The sequence below is a fragment of the Mercenaria mercenaria genome, chromosome 10 (assembly GCF_021730395.1).
Source record: "Mercenaria mercenaria strain notata chromosome 10, MADL_Memer_1, whole genome shotgun sequence".
In the NCBI taxonomy this organism is placed as follows: Eukaryota; Metazoa; Mollusca; class Bivalvia; order Venerida; family Veneridae; genus Mercenaria; species Mercenaria mercenaria.
The window spans coordinates 80,152,415-80,177,281 of record NC_069370.1 but is presented as its reverse complement, the minus strand read 5'-3'; the positions used below and the strand labels follow the sequence as shown (position 1 = coordinate 80,177,281).

Sequence of the window (24,867 nt, the reverse complement as noted above, 5' to 3'; positions counted from 1 at the left end):
ATTATCCATTTTGATTCATGTAGACAGACAGGCCCAGACTGTCTAGAATATGAGTCTGATATAGGTTATATGTAGTTGTTATAAAAATAAATTCTAGAATCATTTCTGTTACAATAATATTTATCATGTATGTTACTTGAATGTTAAAATTTCATAACACAGCTCGATATTTACCCATATTATATCCGGATACGATTACACTTTTCTCCAGTTTCAACAATATGTTTTACAAATTGTGATGATACGAAGACATTTAGCAGCAATTGGCAGTATCTGACATTGAAGTTTACGGTTAAATATTAAATCTTAAATCTTATTTAAATCTTTTCATAAAAACGTTGTTTCGTTTCGTCAAAGCAACCAAACATAGACGATCTACTTTCGATTTCAAAAACTACAGGAAAATACAATTTAATGTTTCGCCGATTTATTTATTTCTCGAAAAATAAGAAATAAAATCATTTTTAATATCAGTAGTAACTAAACAAACCAGTAAGAGCTTCTTCTTCCGATAATTTATCCGTTTACTGACTGCAAAATTCAACCCACGCAAAGTCGTAGAAGCATTGTTATAAACAGGTCACGCGTGTTCGCCGACAAGTGTCCAGAATGTAGTTAGGATTCATCCGCAAAGTCTCGCGGAAGAATTAACGTACTGCACATATCCTTTTCGGGTCATTTAAAATGAAGCTGTCATAATTTAATTTCATCGATGTGGTAAACTCTTTTATAAGAGACATTCCAATGCTTTCAGAGGTACCCAATCAATAAAATACTAGCAGTATGTTCTGGAACTATATTTTGTCTTTCGCTGGATGTTACGCAAGCTTACGCAATAAATTTGTTATTTGCGCAATGATTTTAAAGATTATTTTTTGAAACGGACAGGGTAACAAATGGATAATTTGTCTAATAAGTTAATATGCAGTTTTTATTTGAATTTGTGAACATCATATTTGCTATTTTGTGACAAAAGGGCAAAAAATTCGTCACCATAATCATATGCGCAAATGTATTACCAAATCCCGCAGAATCGTTATGCGTGTTTATGCTTAATGAGTTACCGCGGAAGAAAATACGTGGCTTTATTCGAGTATTGCACAATTACAAGTCATAAATATGACAGATTACATCGTATATTGGTCATAGCAAGTAGGATTGACATAAATGAACTTCATTCGATCAATGAACTCCTTGAAATTAGAGACAATCTAATGGAACTACATCACTTCACTGTGTTGTGAGGCCATTTATTGTTTGTTTGTTTTGGGTTTATCGCCGTTTTTCAACAGTATTTCAGTCATGTACTAGACAGAGTCAATCTCCATACCAAGTTTGAGGATCCTAGGCTCAAATGCTGCATTTTTGTACTAGCATGACTATTCCTTACCCTGGAAGACTTAAATAATCTCATTAGATGCTGCTGAGGTATATTCATTTACATAAAATTAAGGGAGGTAATTTGTCATAAATTTGTCATAAATTCAATCAAAAGTTATCTACCATGATTGTCAGAGTCCATGTGATGGCATAAATGACATTTCAAATCAGTATCTTCATTGGTTACTGAGAAACACCCATTTTAATTTTTTGCTTCTTTGTTTTGGGTTTAACGCCGTTTTTCAACAGTATTTCAGTCATGTAACGGCGGGCAGTTATCCTAACCAGTGTTCCTGGATTCTGTACCAGTACAAACCTGTTCTCCTCAAGTAACTGCCAACTTCCCCACATGAATTATCAGAGGTGGAGGACGAATGATTTCAGACACAATGTCTTTCATCAAATCGTCACGGAGAACATATGCCCCGCCCGAGGATCGAACTCGCGACCCCGCGATCCGTAGACCAACGTTCTCCCTACTGAGCTAAGCGGGCGGGTGTGAGGCCATTTAAGAATGAGAAATCGGGCGATAGGAAGGACTCGTCAAACGCTTGAAAGCGTTTAGCCGACTTAAAAATTGGAGGTACCATCCATGTTGTACCACAGAAAAGTGGTCTCGGTTTTTCCCTACGGCCAGTAATAAAAAAGTACTAAAAATAAGCTATTTATAGTATCATAACTCTGGAACCCATAGTGGAATCTGGCCAGTTAAAGAAAGGAACTGAGATCTTATGGCGATACAAGTTGTGTGCCAGTTTGGTAAAAATCAAATCATAAATAAAGCTGCTATTGTGCAGACAAGGTCAAAATAGCTGATTTTGGCCCTTTTAGGGGCCATAACTCTGGGATCTGGCCAGTTCAAGAAAGGATCCAAGATCTGATGGTGATACAAGTTGGTTAAAATAAAATCATAATGAAACCACTATCGTGCAGACAAGTAATTGCTGACGGACGGACGCACGGACTGACGACGGACGAAGGGTGATCACAAAAGCTCACCTTGTCACTATGCGACAGGTGAGCTAAAAAGCTGGAAAACAAATAACTTCCTCATCGCTAGTGGCGTGCGCGTCGCGAGGAGGGCATGCAGTAGATTGTCTGGTGTGTTGCTAGTATTTTACAGCACACATTTGTCAGACTATAATGCAACAAACAACCAGGATAAATCAAATTCCATGAAAATTTAACCCAAGAATGATAATCAGTTCACAGTATTTGCATCTCTCCCTACTATAACATACCTATGCGCACGCTTTGGAAACATTTGTATGTTATTTGAGTTACAAACAGATGTTAAAATATGTGCTATCAAATTATTTATATTGAATTTTAAGAGCTACTGGTTAGTTAACATTTGGGAACACCCTTTAGTTATATATTTTGTTTAAAAGTACTGTTCCCCCTTTTGCATCAACACAATAGTTACAGAAAATGTGTATAATTAATATCTACATATGCTAGCCAAATATGGTTTTGATGCACGGGGTGGGGGAGTGGGGGGGGGGGGGCAATGTTGTATAAAGAAAAATAGCTTTTATATGTTTATAACAGGGTACGTCTATTTATAGCAAAAAAACCAACAAATACTGAAAATTTGACTTTAAGAAATAATCTCAAGTATGTATTTTGATCGAATTTGTAATGAAATATTTATTTTTGAGTGGTTTATTTTTCACTCTTGGAGTAGGCAAATTCATATAAAAAGTGTCCGAAGTCCGTTCCTACCTTATCGTATATAAGACCAAACTAGTCTGCAAGAAACACAATAATTCATATTGAGTTATAAAATTTACAGACGCTTGACTGTGTATGTTAAGGTTACTAAAATGACTAAGAAAAAACTATAGATTTATACTCAGCGTCACTGAAACGTTACCACCCTAATGGCCCTTATTTTTTAAAAAACGCATTGTACTGTGTTGAAAGCATAACACGACTACATTTTTGACGCAACTGAGACGTCACTGGTGTAAAGATTTGTCAAATTCGATTAACTCCATTTGAGGCACGGACTGCACGTGCAAAATGACTTTTTTCAGCAATGTCGGCATGTACGAAAATTCTATCGCAAATCATTCATCGCACTTGAAAGTTAGTCGACAGACTAAAAGGAATACGTTAAAAAACCAGAATATCCTTGCTAAGAATTCCACGTTTAAGGCACGATCAACGCCATCAGGCCATTGGCCGAACTTTCATGTCGTGAAATTGCACGTCGTATGTACTGTTCTCACCTGACAGTCATGAAATGGGTTAGGAGACATGATCAGACAGGGTCTATGAATAATAGACCGCGCACAGGCCATGAAAAAGTGACGTGGATATTGTATAAAAAAGTAAAGAGGTATATATTAAGTGGTAACTTTTCAATGACGCCCAGCCTATTTCAAAATAGATATAACTCTAAGAAAGAAGAATTTTAAACGATCCGAACCTTCTGTGTTTAGGTGCAAACCACTATCCCGTTTGGTTAATAAAAAACGTATGATGTCACCTTTGTAACAAAAGGGTCTATAAGACTTTAGACCTGATAAATTTGATAAATTTGATAAATTGTAGCCCCCGGAAAGGGAAATACAGATAGGCCATGAATGGAAGGTAGATGTTTAATAATAGAATCTCCAATAATGCAAACACGTCGCACGTCTGTAACAATAAAGAAAGTTAATAGATGTACAATATTACAAAGAACCTTATATCTTTATAATTAAAAGTCTATGCTTAATCATAGTTTATGTAACTTACAAATTTAACAAAAGAATCACACCTATGCCTATGCATTATGTTTATGACTAACAAAATTCAAATAGAAGTACTGACATATGTACAAGAAGGAAAACTTCTAAGACTACAATACCTAAAGCATGTAAACAATTTAACCAGTAACCTGCACACACCAGAAAAGTCTGTCCGGGAAGTGAAAACATCTAACATACAACAGACATATTTCTCCGCTCAGACAAAATGCCCGAGTGTGATATACTACTAGCCCGTGTCACAAACTATGGGTTCTTAGTACTTTTATACTATAATTAATGTTTAAGTTCTTAGCTACGAAACGAGAAATTTTAAACTTGTCATTAAGAGAATATTGTATGTACCTCTTAATTGCATCAGAGCGCCAGTCTCCCATGAGTTGAATGAGATCAGGCGGAATTTCCATTTGAAAGGCTAGATCTTAGATTAGTCTGAAACAATTGATAAGTAACAACTTTGCCAGGAGTCAAAATAAAAAGAGGAGCATCATCTCTAGCAGGAAAAACTTTAAACATGTTACGGAAAGCTGTTAATGGACATAAACAAGAGTCTGAAATAGAAGATAAAGGGGTTTTAAGAAACATTTCAGCTGCCTTCAAAATTAAATTTGCCTGAACTTTTAACTTGTTCATGTAATTCTATCATTTTATGTAACGTGATCGAGTTCAAAATTGAAGATAAACTATTACAAATATGACAAGAAGTATTGTGATTACATGCAGCTTCAGTTTTTGAAGCATTACTTACTTGATTTCTGTAACAAAACTTTGGCATGAACGAATCTTATGTTTTCCCTTTATCTTTGAAATTTACAGTATAATTTCCAAGTCAAGCTGACATATGTTGGCAAGAGGATGAACTCTCCGTATGCTGGAGCTTTACCTTATCTTGAATCCAACAAGTAGCACAAATATGTTGTGCATACCTAAGTTTACCCTTTACTACTACGGTGTGAATACTTTTATGGTCACACTTATTGCGTTGATAGAAAGAGCAAAACCAAACTGGTGACTCATCTTCAGGAGCTTGTTGTTGACATGAGGGAATTATGAAATCTTTATTTTTGTCCCTGACGCCCTGATGCGGAGCTGATTTGCTACTACATTTATTCAACGCAATTAATTCTAAATCTGACCGGTTTTTTTTATACCAAGATCAATCTTCCCCAACACTGCTGCATAAAACGATTTGAGCGCTTTAAAATGATAAGAAGAATTCAAGTAGCTACATGATACGTTTGAGTAAAGCTGTTCTACCATTATTTTCTTTCTACTGATTCTCAAATTCACCTTCTACAAACAAATCTAGATCTAAAGTGTGAAAGGTAGCATGCTGATTTACAAATTCATACCTCAGTTGAGCACGAGGGTATTTTTGTTTGTATTTAACCTTATCTGCCGATTTTATAGTAATACCGGACGTTTTACTAGAATGTTTGAGTTTCTTACGATGTGATTTGGATGAATTAAAAGTATGATCTTCCTGCGATTTTGAATTGTCCTCATTAGAACCTTCCGCATATGAGTCGTTATTCGAACTCGAGCTATCCGAACTTGAATCACTCGATGAAACATGCAGACCTGTCTTTTATTGTTTTGAAGCTTTTTTTCTCAAAGACTTGGATTTTGTTTTAAATCTGCTATAGTTAAATATTCAAGTTCACTTTTTTAACTGTTAAGTGCTTGTTTTGAACAGAATCTTGTGTAGTACTTGTCGTTGTTGTTTGTATTTTTAACACATAACTGGAAGAAATATCCAAACCTCTTAAAAAGCCTTGACCTTGTCTCCTTTCCTCGCCACTTTCTGACGTAATTCTTCTTTCTGCCTGATTTTCCTGAGTTTCGTCTCGTCTTTTTCCAAAGTCTCCAATTCACATTCTGGTTTTTCAATCTTTTGATCGTCCGAGTCAAAATGGCGATGATGATGCGTTTATTTTGACGCATTTGGTTTTACTGGCGAGAAAACCGAATCCTTTCTCGTGTCATCAGGTACCGGATCATCGTTAGTATCGCAGTTAAGTCCATTTTTCATGTCTAGTGAGAGTCCTTGCTTATTTATGACTTTGTAGTTAAGTTTTTCTTCTTTTGATATGAGCGTCTGATTAAACCTCAAGACTTTACAAGTTGAACTAAATGTTAATATGCAAATATTTTTAAATATTGCACCACATTTTTGTTCACTAGTCCAAATGACAACTTTACACGTTTATTCACAAGGTCCAATGAAAAAGTTAAACAATCCATTAGATTGTCAATGCAACTTTGTTTTCTTTAGGTTAATCTAAGGAGATTTCTTTTGGATGATTTTTATACCTTACAGTTTGATGAACCAAAATCACTAAAATGGCTTTTCGTGTAATATTGCTTTATTTGATAGATGAATTTTGAATTTTTATACAATTCTGAGGATCTTCAGGGGTAGTAGGTGGATCTTTTTGATTTTTATGATAAGTTTAATAGCATTTATGTCATCAAAAATAAATTTTCTCTGCCCATAGAAGTATCTATTTCAATATTTTATAATATTTCACACAAATTTACTAAAAAACTCTCAACAAAGAAAATCTAAAACAAAATTTAATTACACTTGAATGACTAAAATTGTACAATTCTAGAAATGAAAATCCACCATAAGATATACTTTGACAATCAATTAAAAACATATCAAGTTTTTCAAAATTTTAAAAAGATTAACACAGCCAACATTTGAGTTCTTTAGAATAAGTATTGCATCATTTTCAAAGAAAGGTCAAGAGAAAAAGCCCATTACGGACAGTTATATCGAGTGCTTGATAAAGGTTTATCTTACCTATTTCTGATTCAATAATCCAGAACAACAGGGTTCCTACATAGAGCTCCGAGGGTGCAGTCATGGTGGTGAGGTTTTCACTAAGTGTAGATGTTATGCTAAAACTCTGATGTACCGAGTGGTTCTTTCCAAAACTTAAAAAGTGAAATGACAAATATTATATACAAGTTTTCCTCCATTAAATTGTTCAAGTTACAAAACTTAACATATATCATTAACAGGAACTAAGTTGGTTATGGTTGTTTTGGGTTTAACGCCGTTTTTCGACAGTATTGATTTGTGATCTCCGCAAGTAACTGCCAACTTCCTTGCATGAATCAGAGATGGAGGACGATTGATTTCAGACACAATGTCTTTTACAAATGGTCACGGAGAACATACGCCTCTACCAGGATTCAGCGATCCGTAGATCTGCGCTCTCCCTATTGAGCTAAGCGGGCGGGCACAGAAACAAAGATATGTACAAGAGCTATCTGTTAACAGCGCGCTCGACTATTAGAAGCATTGATAGAAGTATAGGGTTAAAATATTATCAGAGATGTTCAGACATAAGAACAAAAATAGATAAGAGAAACAATGTACCCGCATTTGTGGATTTGGATAAGTCGTGCACTACATGGCATTATGTGACCATGATGGTAAGCAAGTGTTCAAAGCTTCGAAGCCATATATAAAACAGTTCAGACAAAATATGGAATGGTATGAGAAACTTAACTAATTTCTATGTCAACAAAAGTCCATAATTGGGCTAAACTCCTTGTCCTAGTTATGTAATATTACCTACATATGTAGACTATGATGGCAAACAAGTGGTCAAAGTTTCAAAGCCGTATGGTAAACAGGTTAGGCAGAGTACGGACTGGTATCAAAAACTTAACTAATTTCCAAGTCCGACTAGAAGTGTCACAGGAGTGACTTATACCCCCGCAATACGATCTTGTCACAGAAGAATGGCAACCATAAGAAATTTTAAAAATACTTAGAATAATATCAAAACGTAAAAAAAACTTGATACTTAAACATTTTTTTACTTTCCTTAGGGGTACTTCATCCTGGGCTTCCGCGGCACATATTAGTAATACTAGTATATGTGCCCGGGATGAGGTAAGTATAAAAATCTCTGATATTAGAGATACATTAAAAATGAATACAAAAAAATGTCCGACCGACACATGTTCGCTAGGAAAAATGTATTTACTTTTTACATACGACTAATAATAAAAGAAATACCTAAACTATTGAAAAATCTAAAAAGAAAAAAGATTTTCTAAAAATAGAGCGCTAGGTTCTACATCACTAATTTTAAATAGATATAGAAAACGTCTAGGTATAAAGTATTTATCATAAGATATTAGACAATGAATATATTCGTTATACATTGTGAGTAAGGGAGCATATTTTATGCTCATATTTTATTTTGACAGTAAATTGACTTTTTTCTGATTTGTTATAAGAATATATCTTTAAAATGGTATATGAAGGATATCTGTAAAGAAATATACTTGTTCTCGTTTTTTTTCTTGCCATCTTCGCAAAATTTCCATTTTTAGAAAGCTATAAGAAGATTTCATCCTATGTAGATGTATTTGAAAATTACGATATACTGAATTGTGTATATCTATGACACATAATTATAGTTGTTTCTTGTGGTTATGAACCATCTATTAACAATAAGAAACCAATTTTAACAAAGTCTATCAGTATATAACTGTGACTTCTATTTCCCAGTATGTTCAAACAATTTAGTCTCCTTTTTCTACCAACCTGACAAAAAGATGCATTTTTTAGAAAGCTACATTATAATTTAATACTATTATATAATGCAATGTTTTTGAAACTAATAACTATTTTTGGAGGATGTTATGAATCAGTATCAAGAAAAAAGTAAACAATATTAACTAAGTCTACCAATTATAACTATGAAGGGTTTTTTTTTAGTTGTGTTTATATTTGACAACAGACTATCTTTTGTATACCTATGTTTATTGATAGGTACCATATTTAAGAACCAGTATTAATAATAAGATACCAAATAGCAACTAAATCTACCATTATAGGACGACTTTTAGATAGTATGATTAAGTATATTGATAATAGAATGCATCTTAAAACATTTATGTCACATATAGGTAGCACATTAGTTATGATTCAGTATTAAATAGAAGGTTACCAGTTAAGTAAGGTTTTCAGATTGTAAGCCTACGACTTGAGTCTCGTGATTTAAAGCTTAGTAAAATTAATTTTTAGTAATGCATTATTCTGTATTTTCAGTTAGTCTGGAGTTCCTTCCCATTTCACTATCGGGACGTACTGTTTGCAGTACGACGGGAACCAGACTATACTTTCAGTACGATAAAACTAAAATATGCAAATTCAAGTCTAGATGAACAACATTGCCAATGATATCGAGGCGTTTAGACAGACTTTGAACAACTGAGTACAAAGACGAGTTTTATGTTTTCCTGAATTAACATATGACTTTGTAGATGTAAGTAACTAAGGCAGAAACAGTTTAATAAAATGCTGATACTGAAAATAGATACACTAGAATCTAAATTGCATAGTGGCAGATCAGATAGCGATAAAATATCCACATAAATTAAAAAAAAAACAAGAACTAGAAAATATATATGATAAAAGAATAAGCGGAGCAATATTATGAAGTAAAGCTACCAATATTAAAGGAAACGAAAAAAACATTAAATATTTTGCAAGTCTGGAAATCAAAAATGCAGAGAGAAAAACAAAGTTTAAGCTAAAAATAGAAGGAAATGAAATAAAAGACTCAAAACGGATATTAGAAGAGGAAGAGAATTTTTATAAACTCTTATATAAGAAGAAGTATAATTTCTATGATAGCTCAGGCTTCTTCAAACCAACGATTAATAAATTAAGTGGCAATGATAAAACAGTGTGTGAAAGTATCCTAACAGAGGAAGAATGTTACAATGCAATAAGTGAAATGAAAAATAAAAAAAGTCCAGGATCAGATGGCATTACGAGCGAATTCTACAAAACTTTCTGGAATGAACTTAAAAAATACTACATCAGTTCAATAAACTACTCGTACCAAACGGGAAATTTAACAGTATTGCAGAAACAAGGGGTAATCTCACTATCACCAAAAACAGGAAAAGATTTATTAAACTTACCAAACTGGCGACCAATAAGTTTGCTAAATGTGGATTACAAAATTGCAACAAAAGCAATTTCAATCAGATTAAAAAAAGTTATTCAAACAAGAATAGAAAGTACCCAAGCAGGTTTTATCAAAGGAAGGTATATAGGGGAAAATGTCAATGTTAATATTTGAAATGATTGAATATTTGAACAAAAAGAATTTACGAGGGCTTCTCCTATTTGCTGACTTTGAAAAGGCCTTTGACAGTCTAGATCATAATTTTATGTTTAAAAGTCTGAAACACTTGAACTTTGGTGAAAGCTTCATAAAATGGGTAAAACTTTTTTATAATGATGTTTCAAGTGTAGTGATTTATAACGGCTACAGGTCCAAGTCTTTTCAAATCGAAAGAGGCGTAAGACAAGGATGTCCGCTGTCATCTCTGCTATTTATAATTTGTATGGAAATATTAAGCAATTATATTGCGAAAGACAAATTAATAAAAGGTATAGAAATAAATGGGCAAGAGATTAAACAGTCACTATTTGCAGACGATGCAACCTTCGTTAATAGTGGAACAGAAAATTCCTTTGAACGATTAACTGATGCTATAACAGATTTTGGAAATGTATCGGGTTTAAAATTAACAAGAAACACGGCAATGCCACGAAACCAGGTTTTCAACACTTTTCATAAGAATAAACAAGAGTGCCAGAATGTCACAATATACGCCCGTCACAGGAAATTTCTTTACTCTAGCACCTGTTTTGGCAGATGTTTTGTGGTTGTTTAGTAATCATTGTAATTCTTTTGTTTTTCTACGTCCACAAAAAAACTCCTTACCAGGTAGAGATACCTTAAAATACACCTAAAATTAGAAAGTAACAACTATGTTGTACCACAGAAAAGTGGTCTTGGTTTTTCCCTACGGTCAATTATAAAAAAGGTTATAATATAAGTTATTTATAGTAACAACTAAGGGAAGTTAATCTTAAAAAAAAACAAAACAAAACAAAAAAAAAACACAAAAAAAACAAAAATACAAAAAAAAAATTTTTTAAGTCCACACAGAAATCCTTACCAGGTAGAGATTGGTCAAAATACACCTCAAAATTGGATGTAACATGCATATTGTACTACAGAAAAGTGGTCTCGATTTTTCCCTACGTCTAGTAATGAAAAAGTTACAATATAAGCTATTTATAGTAACAACAAAGGGAAATAATTCTAAAGAAGGGAACTGCACAAGACACTTCGTCTCATGATGGTGTATAATTGTGCCAAGTTACATCAAAATCCCTCTATGCATGAAAAAAGATATGCTCCGGACAAAGTTTTCATTCTTGTATCCTTTGACCTCTAAGTGTGACCTTGACCTTAGACCTAGGGACCTGGTTCTTGCGCATGACACTCCGTCTCATGATGGTGAACAATTGTGCCAACTTTCATCAAAATCCCTCCATGCATGTAGAAGATATGCTAACCCTAACCCTAACCCTATTTTTAGTAACAATGACCTTGACCTTGATCCCAGAAACCCCAAAATCAATCCCAAGCTATAACTTTATAAAAGTTTTCTATACACCAAGTTTCATCATGATAGCTCATTCCTAAGTCAAGTTATTGACCGGAAACCCTTTTTCTACTTTAAGTAACAGTGTCCTTGACCTTGACCCCAGAAACCCCGAAATCAATCCCAGCCTTTGTCTTGATATAAGCTACATACCTACCAAGTTTTATTCAAATATCTTTACCGAAACAAAAGTTATTGACCGGAAACCCTTTCTCTATTTAAAGTAACAGTGACCTTGACCTTGACCCCAGAAACCCCAAAATCAATCCCAGCCTTTGTCTTGATATAAGCTACATACATACCAAGTTTTATTCAAATATCTTTACCGAAACAAAAGTTATTGACCGGAAACACCAGTTTGACGCCGCCGCCGCCGCCACCGCCGCCGCCGCCCACCCGCCCGACCGACATCTACCCCAATCTAATAACTCAGCTTTTCGTTGAAAACCTGGTTAAAAACTGACAAATCTACTGTTTTAAAAGTTGGATCAATAAAAAAAAATATATTAAAATTAAACATAGAAATAGATTTATTTGGACATCGGAATCAGCAAAAACGCTAGGAATGATCTTTTCGTCGAAACACGTTCCATTTGCAGTTGACAGTTTCCAAACTGTCAAGTTATGTCAAAAACATGCCAATTTGGTATACAAATCGTTTTATCCTGACATTTTGGAATAATGTTTTCTTTACTTTTACAACATCGTTAAGCGGTATTATCAATTTGCCATAAAAATGCAGAACTTAACCATTAAAATCGAGACTGTTGCTACTTCATTTAGAGTTCTAATGTATGTACGTATCGACGGAATTATCATTTCTAACCTCCTTTCTTGCTATCTCAGACGATGTATTATAGCCAATAACCATAACGGAAAAGTTATTGTCTTAAATTTCCTGAATTCATTTAAAAATGGGGACTTCATATACATGTATATGTCATCTCTGATTTAACAAGATTTAGGTTTAGCAAAAGTTTCCTTCTAGTGCATATGCATTAGTTGAGTGTTTTATGGAAATCTTGTTTTTAGCTTCGTGGTACAGATGTTTATTATAACAGCACTGATATTATAAGTATTTACTGAAGTTTTCATTTTTCTAAACTTCGTTTCCTGTAAACTTCAGAATTGTCTCTGAATTAGTCAAATACGGTTCTGATATAAATGAAAAAGTCAACATTGAAGACGCATAACGGGCAAAAACAAACTTTGAAATAACAGAGTTAATTAAACTTTTACATTTCTTTTTCATTAAATTTGAGTTTGAATATCTTCTTTTCTGATCCTGAACTCTGAGCACTTAAATGACTTCATTGCTAATGCACTCTGTATTACATTTGGCCGGGAAAACAATGCACGTGCGTTTCATGTCGTTAAGTTTGTGTTGTTTGTGTGCATGTTTTTCACGTATTTTTTATTGCGTTGTTATGTTTAAAGTGTGACCATAGCAAAAATAATTAAAGTCTCTAAAGTCGGCTCTTTCATAACATACAAGCTAACAAAAAAAAACGCGATGACGTTTTGGTATGACACATGTTCATTTGTTTATAAATAGTTTTTGATTTGTTTGTAATACACATCCGATATTTTGATTTTCGAAATAGTACCATAGGTCATTCTATTCATGAATAATGTGGTCCAACATTATAGCGATACGACATTGACAAACGGACACAGGTTTCCAGAGTTTTTTATAAAAAATTTTATCTCTGGTTTTTTCTGGGCGAGTCGAATCGCGCATTTTTATATTTTTCAGTTTTGGCTCTGTCTTAGGGCAGTTTGAGGCTTTTTGTCCTGTCTGAAAATTAATTGAAATTATAGTAATCATTGACGTTTTACGCATGATGTATGGTACTACCTAAGCATGGCCAAATATATATTTTTCAAATTAGCGAACAGAAAAAGTACGTATTTCATGTATGATGATTTGCATTTTCATTGATTGTGTTTGTATTCCGGCTACTCGTTTGCTCTTCAAATAAACGTATCCCGTCTGGTCATGCAACCATTTTCAGATTGGACCAGATGTTGTTTATTATGCATGTCGATCTACCATGTACAGGTCTTTAATAAAATTCTATTCTGTTCTGTTCTGTTATTATTAAATATTTGATCCAATAATGTTCCATGATATATAATTATAAGAATGTTAAAAAAACTTTGCAATTTCAGATGTGTTGCTATGTCTATTATCAGAGAGTATCCGAATGACCTAACAAGATTGGTAAAAGCCTGCATATTTTGTATATTTTATGTGATTACTTTTTAAGTGTAAATCACCTGTTAATTAAGTATATAGGATTAATTGTTTTACTCTTCCTGTTTTATTTAGAAAAGGTATTCTTCTTCGTGGCCTTTTCGAAAACAAATGAACAGAATGAATGTGAACGAAATTTTAAGATGTATATAATTCATTACATTGATTTTTTTTATCGTTTTAATTTGTTAGCATGTACACAGCACTGTGTAGCCATAGCTAGTTCCATCCATTGCTAATCAATCGTAAGCTCAGCAAAGAGGCATTTTGTTTTTAGCTCAATTGTGGATGAGCTTTTGTGATCATCCTTCGTTCGTCGTCTGTCCACAATTACTTGTGAACACGATAGAGACCGCACTTTGCAATCAATTTTAATCTAATTTGCACACAACTTGTATTGGCATAATATCTCGATTCCTTTCGAAACATGGTCAGATCCCATCATGGGTTCAAGGGTTATTGCCCCTTAAAAGGCCAAATATATGGTATTTTGGCTTGTGAACCCGATAGGGACCACACTTTGCAATAAACTTTAATCAAACTTGCACACAGTTTGTATGTGCATAATATCTCGGTTCCTTTCGAAAACTGACCAGATCAAAAGCTAAAGGCCTCATCCTATCTCCATGACACTTGGTCAGAATGGTTATCTTCATTCGTGAACCAAATTTAAAACTGGATCATATGGGGTCAAAAACTAGGCCATCCAGTCAAATCAAAGGGAAAGCTTGTCTCTCGAGGCCACTTTTATGACCCTATCTTCATGAAATTTGGTAAGAATGTTTATCTTGATGATTCCTAGACCAAGTGTGACACTGGCCATGTATGGTCAAAAACTAGGTCACGTGCTCAAATCAAAAGAAAAGCTTGTTAACACTCCAAGAGGCCATATTTATGACCTTATCTTCATGAACTTTGGTAAGAATGTTTATCTTGATTATTTCTAGGCCAAGTTCGATACTGGTTTATGTGGGGTCATGGCCAAGTTTTACAGGTGAGCGATATAGGGTCATCATCACCCTCTAGTTGTGATGTTTGAATGAAATTTATATTACATCTGAATATGTAAATGAACAATTTTAAGCATGGTTTTTCATATCTTAGTTCTTCACAATTTTATAAACCGAAAGTAATGAAGTAACTTCATTGTAATAAAGCCTATGTGTTCATGTATTTACTAAATGGCAATGTCACAATCTTTCTAAAATGAAATTCAATTGTTACAATGTTTACAATGAAACAATTCCAATAATGTCTTCACAAACTGTGAGAATTTTTAATAAAATCTGCAATGTAGTGCATAAAATGCGGTTTTCCTATTAACTCCAATTACAAAAGCTTGCTTAAGGTCCAGATTCATTCAAAACTGTCTAGTAAAAAATGCAAGTACGAGAATATATATATTTTGCGACTTTTTCTTAGTATGTCCTGAAATTCTAAAACGGTGTGGTTTAATCAAATTCTACATTGTGGATTATATTTTACCTTCCATGTGCAGAACTACCGAAATTGAATCCACAAACATAATTATGTATTCGTTTTGTTATTTTAACAAAATAATTGTTACATAATGCAAATTCATGTCAGTAGAGGAAATTATTCAATTTACATGAACCAGTGTACGACATGATTTTTGTTCCGAAATTCTTATTACGTGTTTCAAGAATAGAGTATAGATAATTTAAGGCGTTGACTTTATTTCTTTTCTTTTTTCTTTTTGAACTTTCTCTATAATTTACAAGGAAAATGTTTTTTAAGATGCTTTCACATTTTAGCATTTTAGTATACGATCTTTATAAGAGAATAAATGCAGTGCATATCTACATTATTTGTTTTTGTGTAAGGTAAAACCACTGTTTAGCAGAGTTTTATAATAGAACAGAGCAGAATAGAATTTAGAAAACCTGTACGTGGTACATCGGCATGCATAATAAGCAACATCTGGTCCAATCTAAAAATGGTTTCTATTATCCAATTATAGATTCCATCTTCAGTAAATGACAGACAGACAGACATACTTAATATATGGATGAAATATAACGATGAGCATATTCTTCAGACTGCAATCTATTTATAATACATGTTGTTTTTATAAAGTCGCAGCAAGATCTACCTTATTTGACTTATAGACAGGCAAACAGGCATACAAATGTAGAAATCTGAATAGCATATATAGGTATTTTCAATATAGTCTTCTTACTATCAAATTTCCTGATGGAAGTTATTATATACTAATGATAGGACCCATTATATTTCATAGGTTTTAAATATTTTGCACAAAATTGATTAAAGTGGATGTTGATTAATTTTGTCTAATATGCATATATCAAGTTTTCAGAAAAAAATGGGCAAATTTAAAAGACATGCAGTTAAATGCACATGCATGCACTATAAACAGCACACTATCATTTTATACATGTTATTCATTTATTCCCACATCAAGGAAAATCTGGCCTAAGCTTATCAACACTGTTACATGTGATTTATTGCTTTTTTATTGGCTGCATGCTGGTAAACTGGCCATCACTTCAATTACCATGTAATTGGAGCCTCCTAGGGTGCGAGTAGTTTCTACTCTCTCTCCGGGTCTGTTCCAGTAACTGAGTTAGGCTTGTGATAAAAATACCATTATTTCATAGCCAGTCAGAAAGCGTTAATGCCTACGAAAATAAGAGAGTATTAATATATATGACATTAAGGACAGACAGGGTCAACTGACATTTTTTGGACAGTTTAAAAAATCAAATATAAAATCTTTTATTTGATGAATTTCCAGAATTAATTAACAGTAGATATTTGACGTGGTCTGAAAAGAACAGCCAGGATATAAATTTAGTCGGGGTATTTCTGTACCATTACCTTACAATGGCGTCATTGAAGGCTCTAGTAGGAGCGTTAATGGTAGTTATATTGCCTTGGTGTAATCGAAATTTTATGGGTGATTTCAAGTAAATATAACAGATTTGACTGGCTGTCTTAGTGAATAATTATTACTAATGTTCAAGTTGCAAACCTATTAATACTTGAAATAATGAAGTAGTCTGATTCGTTGGCAGAAAAATAAGGGAAGTTCAAGCGTTGGTGTAGGCGGGGCCTAAGGATTTATTTCTCATCATACATTTTCATTTTACGGTACCTACATTAGACTACCTACATTTTTAATGAGAAACTGAAGTGAGAAAAAAAATCCTCGGATGAAAAAGTCATCAATCTTTGACACGTTGAACAACATACCTCACTATGTATTTTTATAATATTGTGCCTCATATTGTCATGTATGCCATGAAATGAGAGAAAAAAGTATTGTAAGAATACATTTGTTTAGATACCTGCCTTGCCCTTTTCATTTGCTCCTCCATTAACCATTTCTGTCTAGATTTCCTACGGACCAATATCATGACATTATTTACACCCGAAAAAATGTCTTCGCAAATGGCAATATAGACTAACTCCTAGACCGTTGTATAATATTTTTTAAAACGTTTGTTTTTAAAATTGTGAATATAGCCAGTCTAAAGCATATGTCTAATATCATATTACAATCCGTTCCTTGAGAAAATTTCTAAAGTAGACTGGCCTTTGTCACTTTTACACAAAATTAAAGAAAAAATATAAAAAAAACTTAAATTTTATGACGAATTCTTTATCATCGGTCTAATGGCCAGTCTATCGCCGAATTTAACTCTTCCCGAAATTTTTTAAAGGGCGCTGGTTGAAACAACTTTCACTGCTTCAATAATGGAAAACAGAAATATTTGACCACGTACAGGTAGAACAGTATTTCATAAGCTAGTCTGGTGTAGGCCTTACACCCGAATTGTAGGAGGAGCTTCCTTAAAATACATGAATGCGAGTGAGGTCAAGAAACGGTCAGTTTGTTCCATCCAGCTGAATCACCTGACTGACCCTGATAAAAGATATTAGTAGAGTATTTGATCCCTGTTGAATCTTAGCTACACAAGTACAAAAGGTCAGAGGAAGTATTATAAAATACTGTTAGAACTGAGTTGATTGTAGAAAAACGGAAGATAATAAGTGCATTGTGTTATTCTAAAACTCATTGTGTAACAGTTGAATTCTAAACAGGCACTATTAAATCATCAATGTTTTTAGTTTTAGTCCACAAAGAATCATTTTCAGGATTTTCTATAGTGGAATATATTATGGATTTAATTTGTACTATTTGATTTAACTTGACCACATTTTGAAGTGTTAATAAGTAGAACTGTACAGATAAGATATAGAAGACAGTGTATCAATAAGAATTTGTAGGGTTTCAAATGATACCAACGTCTGAAAAATGCACCAGTTATACATGTAATCGTTCATTCAAGTCTTTTAATTCATGACTCATGTTTGGCGTTAAATATATTTCGGTGGTGCTGTATAATGTATGTAATTTCTGGATTTTATCTTTATTTACAGACACTGTTTCTTGTGCGTAAATATTTCTTTTGTGTACATGGATATATGCTAAGAATTATAGCACATGTATTAACGAGAGTTTCATTGTAAAGCTTACTAATCTGTACAGCCATAACCAAACGCTGTAGATAGAGCGCCTACTTCTTCCGATTTATAATTACATTCCGAACATTTTCACGCGATTCGGGTTTTATCGTATGTTTAACATGGAAATATTGAACCGTCCAAATACTCGAAAAATACAGCTTTTTTGTACGTACGTGCATTCAATAGGTGATATATTGTAAGGATATTGTTTGTTGCAAATAAACGTAAAAGAATGAATAAATAAGATAGACATATGATAAATAGTTATACTTCAATTTGTCTGTGTACAAAAATAAAAGATATTGTATCTATCTTTATGCATATAATTTGTAGAAAATAAGCGTATTCAGTGCAGCTTAGGCACTTATAATTGTTCCGTTTACATTAATACATTGTATACCAGCATGTAAATATTACATTAATATACTATTGACTGGACTTGGGAAGACAATGTAGTCAACATGAGTAAATTTCCATATTTGTTTTTTTGTGTTTTTTTTTTAAAAACCATGTTGGACTTTGTTCATCGGAATGTAGACGATTGCACAATGCAATATCTTTTCTTTTAAATCACAACTAGAAATAAAAGACATTGTAGATTCTTTGTTGATAGCAAACTATTTAGAAGTAATTTTTGCATTTATCATCCTGACTTTTTATAGTTACACATGTTATCTAAAAAAAGAACATAATAGTTCCTGGTACTGAACGTTTTCATAAAAATGTCAGCTTATTAAAATTTCAAATGTCTACTCTTTAGATAGCCGAAAATAATATCCATTTCACTGATTCGTAACGTTTCATTAAGTTTGATTTGCTCCACACCTGAGCGTAATGCGGGGTAGATAGTTTTCAGTATGCTATCGCTACGTTATCTGTCTAGCGATACAAATACATGTATTAAAATTATGTAGTATAAACGAGTGGAAGAGTTTAATTATTGCAGTATCTACACTGATACAGTAAACATTAACTTCTATTTTTATAATGTTTGGCCAGCTTAGCATTGTCTTAGCGAAATTTCGTTAACACATATAATCTATGTTAAATGTTCGTTAGCGGAATTACGCTATCAAGTCAAATAAACTGTTTCGTCTGCTTCCAAGTCAAGTGATGTATAAGCAGAAGTCTACGCCTTAGCGGAATTCCGCTATAACAATCTCATTCCAAAGGTTCCACTATTTTATTTTCATAGTCTTATCTCAAACTCGATACACCAATCAGCAAAATGTCCGATATGCTTAACGAAATTTCGCTAGCTGACACAGAACTTGTTGACCTGCAAGTTTCGTTTTGTATAATTATGGAATAGCACTAGTCCCCTTTTCATGAACAAACTCGCAATACTTTATTCCCAATGTAACAGACTGGTGAGAAATGGATATATCCTCAGAATGATGTCACAGGTTAAGAAAATACTAATTCAAAATTTCATGACAAAACGTATTTGATTCCCAATTGGGCTAGTTTATGTCACAACTTGACAGTATGGAAACTGTCAAGTGCAAATGGAACGTGTTTCGAATGACTATGAACAAAACCTTGATAATAATCTGGAACCTAAGATAAATAGTTTAAAAACTGTCTTAAACAATGGCAACATAGAAAATTAACACTCATAGGCAAAGTAACAGTTATAAAGACTTTTGCTCTACCGAAATTAATATACCCGCTTACAAAGCTACTAACACCCTCAGATAGCAAAATTAATGAAATAATAAAAGCAATGTTTCAATTTATATGGAATGATAAACCAGAAAAAATCAAGAGAGATACATTAACACTCAATTATGATGAAGGAGGTTTAAAAATGACGGATTTCAAGCATTTTCTGAATGCATTAAAAGCATGTTGGGTTAAACGAATAAATGATGAAAACAACAAAGGAGCATGGAAACTGTTTTATGAAAACATAATATGTAAAATGGGAGGATCTTAAATATTTGAAAGAAATCTTAACAAAAATGACATTGGAATGATATGCAAAGAAAATACTTTCTTAAAAGACATATTATTAGCATGGAAATCCATAAAAGATAATGAAAATGAAACAGAAGTAAGTTATGAAATCATATGGAACAACTCAGATATAAAAAAAAAAAAAAATAAAAACATTTTTCTATAAAGAGTGGTATGAAAAAGACATTAAGTATATACAACACTTCTTTGACTATAGGTCAAAGAGTTTCTTTGCCTTCCAAAATTTCAAGTATATTTATGATTTGGAAAATATAGATTATTTAAAGTATCATCAGCTAGTATCCATGTATAAATAGAAAACTTTAACTTGTCATTGACAATTTCATTTTATATTTGAAACTACGAATTAAAATAGGACAGGAAATAGCCACAATACATAACAAAATAGAATAGCACAGGCAAAAATGGTAAATTTTTGATAGTATTGGAGAAATAATATGAGCTGTCTTAATACCATTTTGTATGAGCTAAAAATGCATTTTTCCATCAATAACAGTATATAAATTCTATCGAGAAAATCCAAATCTTTATTTCCCTTTTTTTCATTCTTTTCCTTTCTCTCCTTTATTTTTTTTTACCCTCCTCCTTTTTTTATCACATTTTTCCAATAATATAGATATATATAATAGAAATAAGATGAATATTGAAGATTAATTAAGAAAGTAACTTGTTTATCGATGATGAAAAGAAATAAACTGTCACTGATGTATTTGTTGTAAATGTGCTGTATTTATTGGAAATAAAAATATATTACAAAAAAAAAAAATAGAATAACTCTTGGAATTTAAGGGGAAGTAACTCAGTACAATAGTTTTTACTAAAGTTACTACCCTTTGGTTATATGCCAGTCAGAATGATATATAGTGAAACTGCATCAAAAATTACCTTAAATTCTAAGTAAAAGCGGGTATTAAAAAACAAAGACAAATATCAAACATGGAATGCCACGTACCAAAATCGCAGCCTCCCCAAAACGAAACATACAGCACGCAGACGTGCACACCACAAATACACACACATACACGCGCGCACACACAAAGCCAACACACGAGGACAAAACGAACAAACAAAGGAACACAGTAGGGCACCGCCTTGGAACAGTCAGTGGCAAAAACACCACTGGGGAGCTTCAACCGGTTTATGGTGCGCATCCAACCTTACTCTTACCCCCACCATGTTCCAAAGATACGGGACAGTGTAAATAAAAGTAATCCCCTCCAGGTGATCTCTAACACACGTAATGGAAATAAAAGGGCATGGCATGTAAAACACAAACATGCTCGTGTATAAATATATAAAAAGCAAACCTTTAGAACCAAAAACGTATGTACTCAATGCCTTTTCAGAAGACTGAGCAACAAGAGAAACACCCTTAAGGGCCCGACGAAACAGGCCAGAAGACAGATATCAAAACAGTTCAGTCCTGGTAGGATTTAAAAACTGCTTATCATAGAGTCCTCCCCCACTTCCGTCAGACACAATCAAAGAGGGAAGCGTAGTGTCCAACTGTAAACGGGTTGAACACTAAACATGCGGTATGTCTCAAAACAGTTGGGTCTAACCTCTTTTAATAAAACGTTTTATAACTTTACCAAATACATATGGAAAATTACCATGACCCAAGATCTTACGAAGTTTGTAAACCACATCCCCATAAAAACGGGTTTAGAAATACCTTCTCGCAGAAGTGTCTTTAAATTACTATTGAATTTTAAAACTAAATCAGAATTACGATAGTAAAATTTAGCAAAATATTTACGCAATTTGTAATAACGGTAGCCTTGCTGAAGAAGTTTACTTGTAATATATAGATTACGTTCATTGAAATGCTTGACATGACTACACGCTCTGGCAAACCGAATTAATTGAGAAATATATACCCCATAAGATGCAGCCTGAGGTACATCCCCATCCAAATGGGGAAAATTTACAATACTAAAGTTAAAATCATCCCTCTTGTCATAAATTTTGGTTTGTATAATATTGTCATAAATAGAGAGATGTAAAACGAAGCATTAGTATCCGAATTGTTAGTTTTAATTAACTGAAGCTCCCTAGGATAAATAGTACCCAACAACTGACCAAAAAACGGATTATCCATATTAAGAATATCATCCAGATAGCGTGATGTATTATTAAATGCAGTTATAATATCTGCCTGCGTATCTGGAGAAAGGCTCAACATAAAGTCTCTTTCATAACAATATAAAAACAAATCTGCGACAAGGGGTGCACAATTTGTTCCCATGGGAATACCAACTACTTGTCTAAAAACTGCATTCCCAAACCTGATGTAAATATTGTTCAATAAAAAGGAAAGGGCTTTACAAACTTCGTCACAGGTCCACATTGTATAATGTTTAATAATATTGCTAGTAAAAAAAGCTTTATCAAAACTGCAAGCGAGAAATGTAGGAACTTCGGAGTTTCTGAAAAATTTAGGCACAGAATCAATGACACGTTTATCACGAAATATACTGGGTACATCGATGAAGTCAATACCTTTATTCATGAAATAAATTTTAAGAAAATGTCTCTCATGGTCAGATTGGGTGTCAATATGTGGACGGAGAACGTGTTGTGTGTAACTTTGAATAAGATATGATTCAGTGTAAAACGGATCTGTTTGAATAACATACTGGTCCACTTCCTCGTCTAGCTTTTTAAGAGCCTGAACAGATAAAGATGTGAGACGAGAAAGCATTGAATGCCTACCAGAGTTTGAAAGAATTAAATCGAGGTCTGCAACAGATATATTGACTTTAGATTTGCGCTTAACATTACCATTTCGTCTAATTCCATGAAACCTAGATTTACGTTTCCTAATATTTAAAATAGAAAAGATATCAATATCAGAGTTTTTAGAGATATTACCTTCCTGATAAATATTATCATTTAAGCCCAACGGAAACGGAGACTGTAAATTTTTAACCCATTTGAATTCTGCTACATGTCTGGCTTTAATTTTAAAATTAGATGTGGAATTTATATCATATACGATTTGCTCTACTGGCTGCATTGTTACCTGATCAAATGTATGGCCAGATTTACGAAAGTGTTGGTATAAAAATGTAGTAAACGTGTTCCGACTACGCATTTTGTATGAATGCTCACGGAAACGAATTTTTAAAGAACGCCCAGTTTGGCCAACATACTGAATACCACAACTGGGTGCGTTTCAAGTCAGTACATATATCATGTGGGACGTATTTCAATCAATATAAATTTGGTGCAGAGTTATGCAACTTGTGTCAGATGATGTGGGTGATAAGGTGGAACATCTATTTTAAATTTGAATCAAATTCATCTAGTAATAATTGAGATATAGTGAAAATGCATCAAAATTAACCTTAAATTCTAAGTAAAAGGGGACATAATTCATGACAAATTGGTCTCAGAGTTATGCACTTTGTTTCACATGATGCAGATGATAAGGTTGAACATCTATTTTAAGTTTGAATTAAATCCGTTTAGTAATAACTGAGATAATAAATTTCGCGATGCGACGGGACGGGATGCGACAAAACTGATTCCTATATATTGGTGGGGGTATAAAAGGGGCCATAATTCAGCCAAAACAGTTGACAGTGTTATGTACTCTTGCCTACAGATGGGAACCATGACGATTAACAAGTGTTTAAAGCTTCAAAGTCACATGTCAAGTAGTTTTGACAAAACATGGACTTGTGACGAAATCTGAACCAATTTCCAAGTCCAAAAAAGGACCATAATTCAACCAAAATCCTCGACAGAGTTATGTACACTTGCCTACAGATAGAAATCATGATGATAAATATTTGTTCAAACTTGTAAAGTCACATGTCAAATAGTTTTGACAAAACATGGACTTGTACAAAAATTTTACCAATATCGAAGTGCTAAAAGGGCAATAATTCAGCAAAAATAATTGACAGAGTTATGTACTCTTGCCTACAGATAGAGACTGTTATAATAAACAAGTGATAAAAGTTTCAAAGCTATATGTCAAACACTTTACACAAAATGTGAACTGGTACGAAAAACTTAACCAAGACTAAGTGAAAAAGGGCCATAATTGAGCCTTGATGGAGATATGTCCTCTTGCCTAAAACTGGACATGGTGATGTTACACAAGTGTTGAAAGTTTCAAAGCTTTACCTCAAAAGCAGATAAATGTGGACTAGTACGAAAAACTTAACCATGGTGTGACGCCGACGCCAACGCTAAGGTGAATAGGATAGCTCTACTCTATAGTCAAGCTAAAACTAAACAAAACATAATTTCGTGGAAAAGTAAGCATCGGAATCTAAAACAAATCATTGTTGACAAGATATGAATATGGAACTGCGAGTTTGTGCGATGCAAAAGCAATTATGTATTCTCATTGGCATTCTTCGTATAAGGTCGTGGCTTTTCGTAAAATCTAGAAAATACCATAATCGAATACGGTGTATCCGTAAATTGCCGGTTGTAATTACGGAATCCACTATTACAAAGGGA

General features: G+C 33.3%; 1 protein-coding gene across 2 annotated transcripts in view; it reads right to left on the bottom strand.

Annotated features, from left to right (window-relative positions):
- LOC123561172 (uncharacterized) overlaps window positions 1-24,867 on the bottom strand; it is a 42,666-nt gene that overhangs the window by 10,808 nt on the left and 6,991 nt on the right. For both annotated transcript variants that reach the window (XM_045353401.2, XM_045353402.2), the window contains exon 5: window positions 6,946-7,079. In XM_045353401.2, coding sequence (XP_045209336.2) covers window positions 6,946-7,079 — 134 coding nt within the window. The remainder of the gene's footprint in view (window positions 1-6,945; window positions 7,080-24,867) is intronic.